Source organism: Phycodurus eques, chromosome 5, assembly GCF_024500275.1.
Source record: "Phycodurus eques isolate BA_2022a chromosome 5, UOR_Pequ_1.1, whole genome shotgun sequence".
NCBI lineage: Eukaryota > Metazoa > Chordata > Actinopteri > Syngnathiformes > Syngnathidae > Phycodurus > Phycodurus eques.
The window spans coordinates 16,297,327-16,309,953 of record NC_084529.1 but is presented as its reverse complement, the minus strand read 5'-3'; the positions used below and the strand labels follow the sequence as shown (position 1 = coordinate 16,309,953).

The 12,627-nt window shown below is 40.7% G+C and overlaps 1 protein-coding gene across 6 annotated transcripts in view; it reads left to right on the top strand.

Moving 5' to 3' along the window:
* Window positions 1-12,627, top strand: part of LOC133403146 (voltage-dependent calcium channel subunit alpha-2/delta-1) — a 90,042-nt gene that overhangs the window by 21,538 nt on the left and 55,877 nt on the right. For all 6 annotated transcript variants that reach the window (XM_061677756.1, XM_061677754.1, XM_061677753.1 and 3 more), the window contains exons 4-6: window positions 6,233-6,292; window positions 8,772-8,807; window positions 9,979-10,108. In XM_061677756.1, coding sequence (XP_061533740.1) covers window positions 6,233-6,292; window positions 8,772-8,807; window positions 9,979-10,108 — 226 coding nt within the window. The remainder of the gene's footprint in view (window positions 1-6,232; window positions 6,293-8,771; window positions 8,808-9,978; window positions 10,109-12,627) is intronic.

Sequence of the window (12,627 nt, the reverse complement as noted above, 5' to 3'; positions counted from 1 at the left end):
ACTCCGATTTCTCTCATAAATCCTGAAAAAGACCGTCACTTGCCAGCTCCACTCCCACCTCACTTATACCAATAATCTCTATGCACATAGCGCCGAAACAGCCCTCATCAAAATCATCACCATCCTCCTCCTGCCAGCTGACTGTAGCTTTCAATACCATTTCCCTCACCTGAACACACTCCACCACATTGGCATTACACGCACACCCTTCAGTGGTTCAGTTCTTACCTGTCTGGCTGCACTCAGTTTGTTCAAATGAAATTATTCAAATCCCATCCGTCCCCTGTTTCTTCTGTTGTCCCCGAGGGCTTTGTCTTGGCCCCCCTCCTCTTCATCACCTACTCCATCCTACTTCTTAGCAATAATTTCTATAAATTCAACTTGCACTTACACTTAGGCGGATGACACCCAGCTCTACCTCTCCACCAAACCCACACCCACTCTTCCTCCTTCCTCCCTTATTGACTTTTTCTCTGAACTTAAACACTGGTTCTTCTCCAACTTTCTACAACTCAATAGAGATAAAACTGAAATCCGACTCATACTATTGGTACCAAGTCCATGCTAGCCAAAACTAAGTTTTTCCGTCACACTTGATAGTTCCTCTCTTTTCCCCACCCCTCAGTTTAAGAGTCTGGGTGTCATCCTCGAAAGCACACTCTCCTTCCAATCACACCTTGAAACAGAGCCTCTGCTCCCCGTCTTTGGAACTCACCACCACCTGACCTCCGAAACACAGACTCATTAACCCTCTTCAAATCCAAACTCAAAACACACCTATTCTGGACTGCCTATGCACCTTAACACTTCCCATATAATTTGCCAAATCGATGGTTTATGATTTGTTATTTTTATTATATCGTTTGACATCTTTTAACTATGTTTGTACAGTGACCTTGAGTGGCTAGAAAGGCAGCAATAAACAAAATGAATTAGTAATTATTATGATTATGATGTTTATAAACTCCCCCGAGGGAATTCACCGAAATGACCCCAATCAGAAGCAGGCATTCATGACTGATGGAAGATTGCTGAATTGCATTTTTTAGCACTGATAGGCAGTTGTAGTGAATTTGTTTTGCTCGCTCTGCATGATTCTTCTTCTTCTTCTGCACTTTTCAAACATCCATAGATTTGAAAGCCAGCTCTCATCCTCCTCCGCAATGAAGGTTACAGCTGAGCTGGTAATAGCTTTCCTCGGGTCTCCAGTGGTCAGCCACAGTGACGGAGTGGACTCATTACAGTGTAGGAGCTGAGCCATCTACACTACAATCACAGAAGGGAAGACTAATGAGCAGTTACAGGGAGATCGTTACGGGCGGCCAGTTAGAGAAGCCCATTAACTCAATTGTTGCGCTGCTGAAATTTCCTTACGAGGGAGAGGAGATCAATTTGGGCAAATGACAACTTGCAGTAAGTTTCCAAGGCCCTTCTACTTTAAAATGGTGTACTTTACTATTATTACACAACTTAACAAGTTGCAAAACTGTTGAGGAGCAGCCTCACCATGTCAGTAAGTGAGATTTGACTTTTCTCCAATATCTTGCTCTTGTATTGGATTGTTTCCTCTGGAACCTAATGAAGCTAGCGTATGCGCCTTATCGGCTGTCGGTTGTCTCCAAAGACGCATTGACAGGAGGGTTACATCACGGCAAGCGCAGGGCTCCGTTAGTAAACATAGCTTGTTATGCTTGCCCCTTTAAAAGTGTTGGAACAGTAAAGACTTCTTTATACTCACACGGATGGCGACCGCGCTGTCGTCACTGCGGCTGTCCCACGCGTAGTTTGTCTTTATACTGGAGCGCAACCCACGTGCGCTGTTTTGAAAGTGTGCTGCAGTTCTTCTCCAAGTTGGGGGTGTCGCTACAGCTGGTATTGGCTAGGACACCACAGGGTGGAGTTTCCTCTACATTTTTTTTTTTTGCTATATCCGGTAGCCGTTTTTACTTTAGTTTCAGTAACAAGGAACAAAGCAACAACAATGGCAACCGTGGAACAGTGTCTTCTAGAACAAATTGACCTAGATGATCAGATAATACGTTTAATTATGCTGCAAAATCGATCGAGAAGGCGGCGACGTAGATAGTATGTCGAACCAATGGGCACACTAGTACGTCATCACAGCATGTGACTAGAACGGACCAATCACGAGAGATGATCTCTGCGGCGTTCGACGCGCAGCAACTATTGTTGTCGGGTGCGTGGCAAGCTACGCAGACGTGCTGCGCGGGGCAATTCGTTGGTCACGTGATGCAATGCGGGCATTGTCGGCCACCCGACCGCGGGACTATAAAGAGGCCTTCAGATTTGGGATTTGGGAGTCCTAGTTAAGAACGGCTAATATGAGTTAGTGGTTTGTGCTCATAAAGTCAGCACACTTTAAAAATATCGAAAAAAATATGGATATTGTAGAAATAGTTTTGTGAATGTTGATTAAATAGTGAAGTAATGATAATGTGTCGATATGTTATTTGAATGTGACTGATTATAAATTATTAATTTATGCAAAATGCTTGGTCGCCCAATGCTCACTGACACACTTAAATCCGGTGCGCTTTTAATATTTTCAGTGCACCTGCGCACCATTTTGCTTAATGACTCAGAACTTTGAACATGTGTTGATGTCCCAGATTATTTTTTATAGTTGCTCTGTTGCTGTCATACGAGACAATCGTGTTTCCATCCATCCTTCCATTTTCTGAGCCGCTTCTCCTCACAAGGGTCGCGGGCTGCTGGAGCCTATCCCAGGTATCATCGGGTAGGAGGCGGGGTACACCCTGAACCGGTAGCCAGCCAATCGCAGGGCACATAGAAACAAACAACCATTCGCACTCACATTCACACTAATGGGCAATTTAGAGTTGTCAATTAACCTATCACGCATGTTTTTTTGGGATGTGGGAGGAAACCGCAGTGCCCGGAAAAAAACCCACGCAGGTACGGGGAGAACATGGAAACTCCACACAGGGGATTGAACACCGGTCCACAGAACTGTGAGGCAGATACTGTAACCAGTCGTCCACTGTGCCAATGTTTGGAATTTCAGTACATATAAAATACTAATGATAAAAAACAAAACCCGAAGTTTGGTGCTACTGTAAAATAATATTTTCCCACAGAAATTTGATTAAGTACTGAACTGTTAGGCTGCATTAATTTATAAATCCTAAAACCTTGACAAGTTTTAATCAAATTCAAGCTTTGTGTGCTGAGCAAAGATATATACTGTGTATATAGTGAGAGATAGGCTCATTAGGCTATCTTTCCATACACACTCACACACGCACGCACACATTCACACACACACACGCACCCTCCCTCATATCTCCCAGAAGTCCTGCCATGAATTTTTAACAAGCATGTCCGTCTGCTCTCCACTGAGGCGTGTGTGTGTTTGTACAGATTTGTCCATGCATGTGCACATACACACGTAGCACAATGCAGTACAGTGGCAGTAAGGAGAAGATTGACTTTTTGTGAGTATGCCATAAAAATTAACACACATGTGGGATCTAATGGCATCGGGGTAAATGACAATGATCATATCACACATTGCATTGAGAAGATAAGGAGAATGCTTCATCTTACTATCTGTAGTGATCGAATGCGCGTGTAACAATTAAGGAGTTTATATGTATATATATATATATATAAACACACACACACACACGAAATGTTTTCCCAACTGGATCCCGGGGCATATTTTTTGACTTTAACTTTCTGTGCAGTGAATTATTGATGAGGAGGAATGAGTGAGATTTTTATCCAATTATGCCCTCCTGTTTCATAATCCATCTACATGGATATGGAAACATTGGTTAATATTGTAATATGTCCCCTGTGGTACAAACTGTAGAGCTTCCTGGTTCAAAGTAACCAATAGCCAAACTCTTTGTTATATCTTTAGATATTCTACACTGTTTGGACCTTATTTTGAACAATTAATCAGCTTTTGGGTGATTACAAAAACGGACCTTTTCGGTGAGCATTCATGATACAAATGGAATATCAGCCAACACTTGGCCTTCAGTTGAATTAAACAGCTGCAACTTGCACATCAGTGTCTGAAGTGAAGTGAAGACAAGCTAGCTGTCATTATCGATCAGTTGAAGCAGGTTACATCGTGTCAAGGAGGGAAATATAGCTATCAAAGTAAGTTGGTCCTATTGCTAAATTGAAGTTACTTACTGTATGTAAGAGAAGAACAATGGCGTTCCCTGAATTTTCCTGGGGGCATTTCAATCTTGGTTATGATTCAAATAAGGGCCTTAACTCAATTTCTCTTAACAAGCAACTACTGTGTCTCCAGAAAACAGACTTTAGGCTGTACCATTATCATGGTGAACACTCCACATGACCTCTACAATACAGTGACTATCAATCATCCAACACAACATTCTTAACATCAATCTGATCAAAAATGGCTTCAACCTAATTAAATAAATACAAAAGTAAGATGCACAAGTTACCTGTTGTCGATCTGGTCTCAAGTCGCATTGGTATATGATCCTATCTGAGCTGATATGATATGATTATATGCTATTGTCTTTTTAGCAACATTCAGTTTCTCAAATATTTTGTGTTCAAATCTACCAATAAGTACAATTTTAGTTGTGCAAAATGTCATTCTTTGAATGTGACTGATGTAAAGGTTTGTCATGGTTTGGTGTAAAATGCCCGTGGTTTTTTTTTTTGAGGTTGGCTGGGCCTCCAGTGTGCCTTGTAATCTTCTATATCCCCCACCACCCCAACCATCATCCGTCTGTCTTTGGATCCGTCACTGAAGCGTGAAGTTGTTTGAAAGGATTTGACAAACACAAGCAGTGTGCTGTTGGTATCACAAAGAACCGAGGATGGCAATATCATTGTAAATATGATGAATGGATTCGCTTGGCCGTCGTGCATTTTTGTCATTCTCAACCCATTTGCTCACGTTTCGATCATCACAATAATGAGCAAGTGCGGCTTTAGGTTTAGTTGAGCCTTTAGGCTTTATTTCTAATTCAATTAAAAGCAGACCTGCGGCAAGGCCAAACAAAGCAAAACGTGTCCACCTGACTCCTGCGGCCAGGTGATACTGTTCCACTGGCTGCCAAATCCCAAAAGGCAACGTGGTTACCATACGTACTGTATGTGAAAAGGCTAAGACATCGCAAAGTGATTTGCTAGCGAACACACCATGTTATGTCTTCATAATAAAGTGTTTTGTTTTCACTTATTCGTATACTGTACAGTAGGTAGAGTTGCATTTTCATTCATTTAATGAGAAATATTAACTGCAGTCACGGAAGCGATTAAATTCACGAAAAAAGGTTTTCACTCTACTTGTGTTTGGTTATCAGTACTGTATTTTCCATGACTTCTGATTTGAAATTCAATGAATGCATTATAAAAAAAAACACAGATGTTAAAAATGAAATGCAGATGCAATTTTGAATAGGTAACAATATGATGACCTGATTATACAGTACGTTTATATGATTTTCACAGTCTTATAGGCCCTCTGAGGGAAACCAGAACTATGATGTGGCCTGCAAAGAAAATGTTTGAAACGAGTCAAGGTAACAAAATATGAAGAAAAAAAAAAAAAAATCTGCAATTGACTAAATCCGCAATAGGTGAACCATAGGTGATATATCGAGGGAACATTGTCCTGTTGTATTGTCTGTCTGCATGTGTTGCCTCGCCGTTGTGCCCACTGACCAGTCCAGGTTGTAACTTGCCTCTTGCCCAAAATCAGCTGTGATAGCGGGCTCCAGTTTACCTGCAAATCTAAGGAGAATACGTGCTACAGCAAATTGATGCCTAACAAGAGTGACACCACCAGTCTTTATCTAGCAGAGTCCTCTTTGAGTGACAAGGCTCAGTCAGTAACTCACTTGCTTTTGACGTGATTCTGCGACGTGCCATTTCATAGGCTGCAAAACCCACTCCAACACACACACACACACAAACGCGCGGGCACACATACACGAGTAATAAAACCTTTTCACTCTGACATTATTATGCTGTGCGACGTGGCCTTTTGCTTCACAGTGCTGTAAGACCTCGATAGCCCAAACAGTTTGAGCTGTGCGAGGGAGGGATGGTAGTAATATATCCGTGTCTGCTGATTTTTCTGCACATTCACCATCATCACACAGACCAGTGACTGAGTGGATGTTTCGTAGTTCCCAGACTGAAATCCTTGTCATCCTTCATTCCCACCCACCCCCTCAACCTTCTCCTCTAGAAACTGGCTACAGCTGCCGAGAAGTTCCAGATGAAACATCAGTGGAAAGACGAGTATGAGGTGAGGAAGAAGTGTGGGAATTTTTTTTCCATTTTGCATTCCTGCATGAATAGAGAATTTGTAGAGATTTGGGGCAATAACTATACAAATTCTGTCAATTCACTAACAACTCGACACAAAAAGCAATAAGGATCATCCACAAAATCGATTGTCTGGGTTATGCTCACTCACTCTGCAGATATACTGTAGCCCATTTCAAAACAGCACAGATTTACAAAGTTAATAATAATCATCGTCTGTAACTACAAAAGAGAGATACAGCTCGACTCAATTTTATTTGGAGAGCACTTGAAACAAAGTGCTGTAAATCGAAGATATAACACAGGACATTTTAACACAACACAGTTTAAAACAATGAAACGATATCATAGTTAAACAAGAAAGAGTCTCATGCTGTGTTGAAAGCCAAGGGCTAAAAATGGGTTTTAAGACAGGTTTTAAGGGCAACGGCAACTGTTTTAAGGGCAACGGCAACGGCACACCATCATTTGTGGTTTTTATTTTCCAATAAGGTTTAAAAAGTTCAAGGTCATTCAGGGTTTACTGTCTTTAAAACATATTAAAAGTGGTTTTAAGGAGTGCGCATCTTTCTTCTTTAGTGGTGCATAAATTGGACTGTCATCAGCATAGCAATAGAAGGAAACCCCATGCTTTCTCAGGGGCCCTAAAACCGCTGTGAAACCCCATAAGACAGATGGGTTGTTGTTGTAATTATTATTATTATTGTTATAATTATTACTATTGAAGCAGAATTGATGTATAAATTAACAGGATATGGAGAAGGGGTGGGATTCCACTTTTATTTATTATCAGTCTTTTCTGTTTTTTATCACTTTGGTACATATTAGTAATAAATAATTCATTCAATCAATCAATCAATCAATTAAAAGGGGTATGATTTGAAGTTTAGAAGTCCAGACTTCTTCGCACTTGTTAAACAAGGAAAAAAAAAAGCGTTAAACTTTAAACCTTAAAAAAAAAAAGGAATTTTCACCCAATCCAGTACTAGAGGAGACGCCGCAATGCTGTTTAAGCCTGTCAACTCCTCTAAGATCTTTTTTTATTTTATTTAGTGTCGTTCAAATACATTCCTGCGCTGGCCCAGTTAGGGGCGTACGGCAAATGACGTAGCAGAAATGACGGCACTGAAATGAGGCATTTTGCCAAGCAATATGAGGGGGCGGGGGTTGTAAAAAGCTCATTAAAAATGTTATTTTGCATTTCGGTAGCATAAAATAATCATTCAATAATTGCTGTATAAATGAAAACAATTTATAAAAATTGTCGCAAACGAACAACCTCGGTGGGAAACAACCTCGATCGGTGGGAATCCAGCTTTCAGGGTAGGCCTCACCCGAATCTCTGGACGGCTGTGGGGCCGAGCGGCGAGCGTTAAAGCACTCAGTTTCGGTCCAGTAGGAGGCCTTTATTGACTAAATTGTAACATGATGACCTATGTGATATTGGCAGGACTTTTTAGCGCCTACTTTTCAGCTACTGGGCTAAGATTTGAAACAAACGATCGGTGGGAATCCAGCTTTCAGCTTTCAGTTTTTTTTTTGTCCAGCTTTCTCTTTTCGAGGAGCCATTGCCTCCCAGCAACCGTGTGGGTGCTTACATGCTTACTGGTCTGTTTTTATTGCTTTTGTTGATCCTTATCTAATTTCTTTTAGCGTGTGTGTAAGTTAACTTGCTCGAGATTAATAGTTGGTAGAAGCGGGTTGAACGGTCGGTGAGAGGCACAAACGTACATACGTATACCGCCCACGTACATTTTGATACCCACAGGTACATTATAAATATAGTTAAGTATTGTTGTAAAAAACATTAATATGTTTACTGTAATTTATAATTTACATTAATTGAATGGTTTAGGGGGAACCCGGAAATGTATTTGTGTTTCTCTACAATAACAGGTACTGTGACACCGCAGTGGTTAGAGAACGTATATGTACCCTGAATATTAAACCACTGACAGTTTCTCTCGCCGGTTTTATTTACTTCAAGGGTTTCAACAACTCTATTATACACTACGTTGGTGTATATTCACCTGAAAGGGGTTGGGAGAGGGGAGAGGGGGACAGTTGGACTCGACACAGCCTACGTCATATCGAAGCAATGGCCCGCTAATGCTAATGCTTCCAGCAATAGGGGCACCAAAATTCATGAATTATAGCTTGACGTTTTTCATTGTCTGTTGTTGATTGTTCTTTTCTTCTGAGTATTTTCATGTTCAGAATAAACGTTCAAACAAACTAGTCGCCTTAAAGGAAACACATACACGCACGCACGCACGCACAAACAAGTCGCGCATATGGGTCTATTTAATCATCTCAATTGCTTTAATTGCAGAAAGCCCTTGCATCCTTGTGTAGCTTTACGCTAACTAATGGCATGCACGTCAACTTCTTGTTCACGTCTCATTATGATGATGTTTTTTTTTGTTTGTTTGTTTTTTGCCTCTCATGCTTGTTTGCAGGATGAAGAAATTGCATACTACAATTCCAAGGACAATGTGAGTGTTTCTTTTCCTTCGAGCAACACCGTACAAGGACTAAAGCATTGGGACACACCCTTCTTGGAAGACTGACATGATGTCGGAGACAGTGCATCTTTAAGAATTTCTGTCCATTTGCGACCTGATGGTTGGGGTTCCCACTCAGTACTCAAGTGATCAATTAAAACTACTCATTGTGTACCATGTACTGTAAGTCATTTATCGTACATACAGAACAGTCACGTTTTTAGTTCTAAATCTGTCTGACTGTCATCCTAATTGGGATATATCAGCTTTATGCATGGGATCAAATTACTTAATTATATTCAGTCACATATCGTAAACCCTCGCACCTCCAAAATCACTATTTTACTTACTTTCTTTTCTCAAATAAAAAAACAACAGTTTCAATCTTGAGGCGACATGAGGCCATATGGCTCCCGCGGAGCAAGGGAAGAGGCGGAGTTTTTCAGATAATTGAGCGTTCAAGGGACTTAATAGATTAGTTCTCAAGATATTTGGCTAGCAATGCATATTTATAGACAATGAGGGAACAGACCAATAGTATCGATTTGTGGGAAAATATGTAATTGACCAAATTTGGACGTAATATTTCAGCCCGACAGCGACGATATGTCCCACATTAAGGAATCGCTAAAGAGGTGCGTCCCAAGTCTTTTGTCATCAAAACAACTCCGATGTGAGCCAGTCAAGATGTTGACCTCCCTTTCACATCCCCATCCTCCATCGTCCTCCTTCATCTTCGCGCTTTTCACTCTTGTCTTGTACCTCTTTGCTTTCATGCGACGTATCCTTCAAGGCTTTCTTCTTCTTCTTTTGTCGTCGTCTATTCATCCCTCCTCCTGCCCCTGCACCCTTCCTATTTTGCAGGTGAATGACAGATGAGATAGATGAGGCTGCTATATTGTTGCTTTATTAGGAAGCAAGTGTTCAGACTCACTCCTCTCCCTCCCGTCCTCCTCCCTCCTCCCTCTTTCCCTTCCCTCTTCACTCACCGTCATGTTTCTTCACATATTGTCACGCCTGTGCTGCTGTCAGTGATGCAACACCATACCTTCTACTCTTCTTAAGCAAATGTGATAAAAATAGAGAAAGCCAGGGCGATAAAGGCAAACACAACAAACAGTCTGACTATTGTTCATGTTTTTTTTTGTTTTTTTTTCAAAAGCTGGATTCAAACGAGACAGAGGGTCGCAAATATCGACTCCGGCCGGACTTTAAGGAAGATCCGTCGTTTAGACGTCTCACGGACTGCAGCCACACGGCCGTACACATCCCCACCGACATCTACGATGGCTGTGAGTGCACACGCACACGCTCATGTATGCGCTGCGGTAACCATGGATACAGCTGACACACACAAAAACTGCATTAAAAGATGGCGTTGCAGTTTGCGCCGCTGCCAAATTTGCTTTTGGCTCCAAAACAGAAGATAATAATGCTCAGTTTTAGAGAGTAATTAACAATATTATGGTTTTTTTTTGTTTGTTTTGTTTTGTTTTGTTTGGTGTGCTTATGTGTTACAAATGACACTAATGAACATACTCTATTGTTGAAGTATAGTACATAGCAGAATGTATCTTGCGTTCGGTCTCTTTAGATTGTGTCCCCTGATAGTATTCTGTAGTGGTTTACTTGCCTAAAGTAAAGTAAAAGTATAATGTATAAATGGGGGAGAGAAAAAAACCCAGGAGGGATTCAATTTAATCAAGGATATGAATAATTTTCAGATGAACTGTATATAACCCCTTATCATGTACCAAATATAAAAGCTGCAATTTAATCAATAATTTCTTAAAAATGGCCCCAAAAAATATCACAGTTCACTGTGTCCAAGGGAAAAAGCAAATCACATCGCATTCAATAATTGAAGACAATACAGGTAAGTGCACCAATCTTTCATACAGACACTTTAGGCCATTGAGTATTCTTACAGTTGACCTATGGTGGTCGTATCTGTTGTTATGAAGACAACTATTTAAATGTTTAATAGCTCACTTTCTTTTATTCTCGTTTCTTTCCACCACAGAGCACTTTCTTTTTTTTCTTTTTATTTCTCTACCCTGTTTCTATCTCTTACACGTTTGTTGGTGTAGCAGGGTTACGCAAAACACCCGTCAATAGTTTCACCAAAGTAAAACAACAAGAAAATGCAACCTTTAGCTGCAGAGACTGCAGCTTTCAAGTGTATTCGTCATCATTAAATCATGGCCATGTGTAGATTGTCCATAGGCGTAAGTTGTCCATAGGCGTGGATTTGAGTGTGAATGCTCTATATGTGCCCTGTGATTGGCTTGCCCAAAGTCAGCTCGTCTAGGATGCGGTTACCCGAGACCCTAATGTGGACAAGAGCTATAGAAAATGGATGGATGCTTCTCTTTGTGTGTGATAGTCCTCAAGTTAAACTGTTAACTGCATGCTCAAGTTCATTTACTGCTTGGCTCCTGTTTGTTTTGTACATCGGCCAAGGAATCTAAAATTAATGGCTTTGATTTGTTGGCTTTTTCTCAGTATTTTCCCTGTTGTTAGTGGATGAATTCCAGTCCTGGATTTGGTTTTAATCACTTTAAAGGCAATTAACTGCATCTAATGCTAATACCAGTATCTAATAAAATGTCTGGATGGTTTTGCGTTAAACCCAGCGTTAATCTTACATTAGCAACAGAAACATAACTCACGGAGTGCAGTTCAAATTCGATGTGTCTGTAATTGCTTTAAAATATTCTAATAATACACAGACAACAGACAAATTATCCTGTATGACTGCTTGTGTGCCCCATTGCATGATTATGCAAAATGTTCTGAATAGATAAACAAATAAAATAAATGAAGTGAAGCAACAACATTTAAACAAACAATGTAAAAATTTTATCTAATCAGGCATGCGAGTCAACATCTGAATTGAACTTTCAGCTTGAAAATATATCTGTGCCATCAGAGTTTGAATTTAAATTACTAACAGATTTTTTTTTTTTTTTTACACACACACACATTACTATTCAGCTTCTGCAATTCAACGTAAAGTGTCAAAAACATTCAGCTATTCAGCTGCAAAATCAACATTTGGTTACAAATTTAACATGTGGTGCCACATTCACACATTTATTAATTGGACAGGAAATAATATACATCCATCCATCCATTTTCTGTACTGGTTCTCCTCACTAGGGTCACGGGCGTGTTGGAGCCTATCCCAGCTATCTTCGGGGGAGAGGCGGGTACACCCTGAACTGGTCCCCAGCCAATCGCAGGGCACATATAAACAAACAACCATTCACACCTACGGGCAAGAGTCTGCAATCAACCTACCATGCATGTTTTTGGGATGTGGGAGAAAACCGGAGTACCTGGAGAAAACCCACGCAGCCACGAGGAGAACATGCAAATTCCACAGAGGCGGGACCGGGATTTGAAGCCCAGTCCTCAGAACTGTGAGGCAGATGTGCGAACCAGTCGTCCACCGTGCTGCCCAGGCAATAATAATTTAAAGTAAAATTTTACATTCCTACCCTTACAAGTGTATGAATAAGTCAATCATCCAAGGAATTGGGTTGAGTTCCGAAGAGCGTGCCACTTAAAGGGGGGACTTATTATGGAAAGTTGACTTTTTAATAGCTTGTATCTAAATAGTTGGACCTCTGAGTGTTCTGCCCACCCATCAACTGTGAAATTACACAGCCAAATAAATCTTTTGTGAGCTGCCGATTTCCGAAAATTTTTCCTGTGAGCGAGCCATTATGTAATTTTCAAGAGACAGAACCGCCCACTTAAAACAGGTTGATGGAGAAGAAGGCTAAAATAATCATTCCAGCCATTT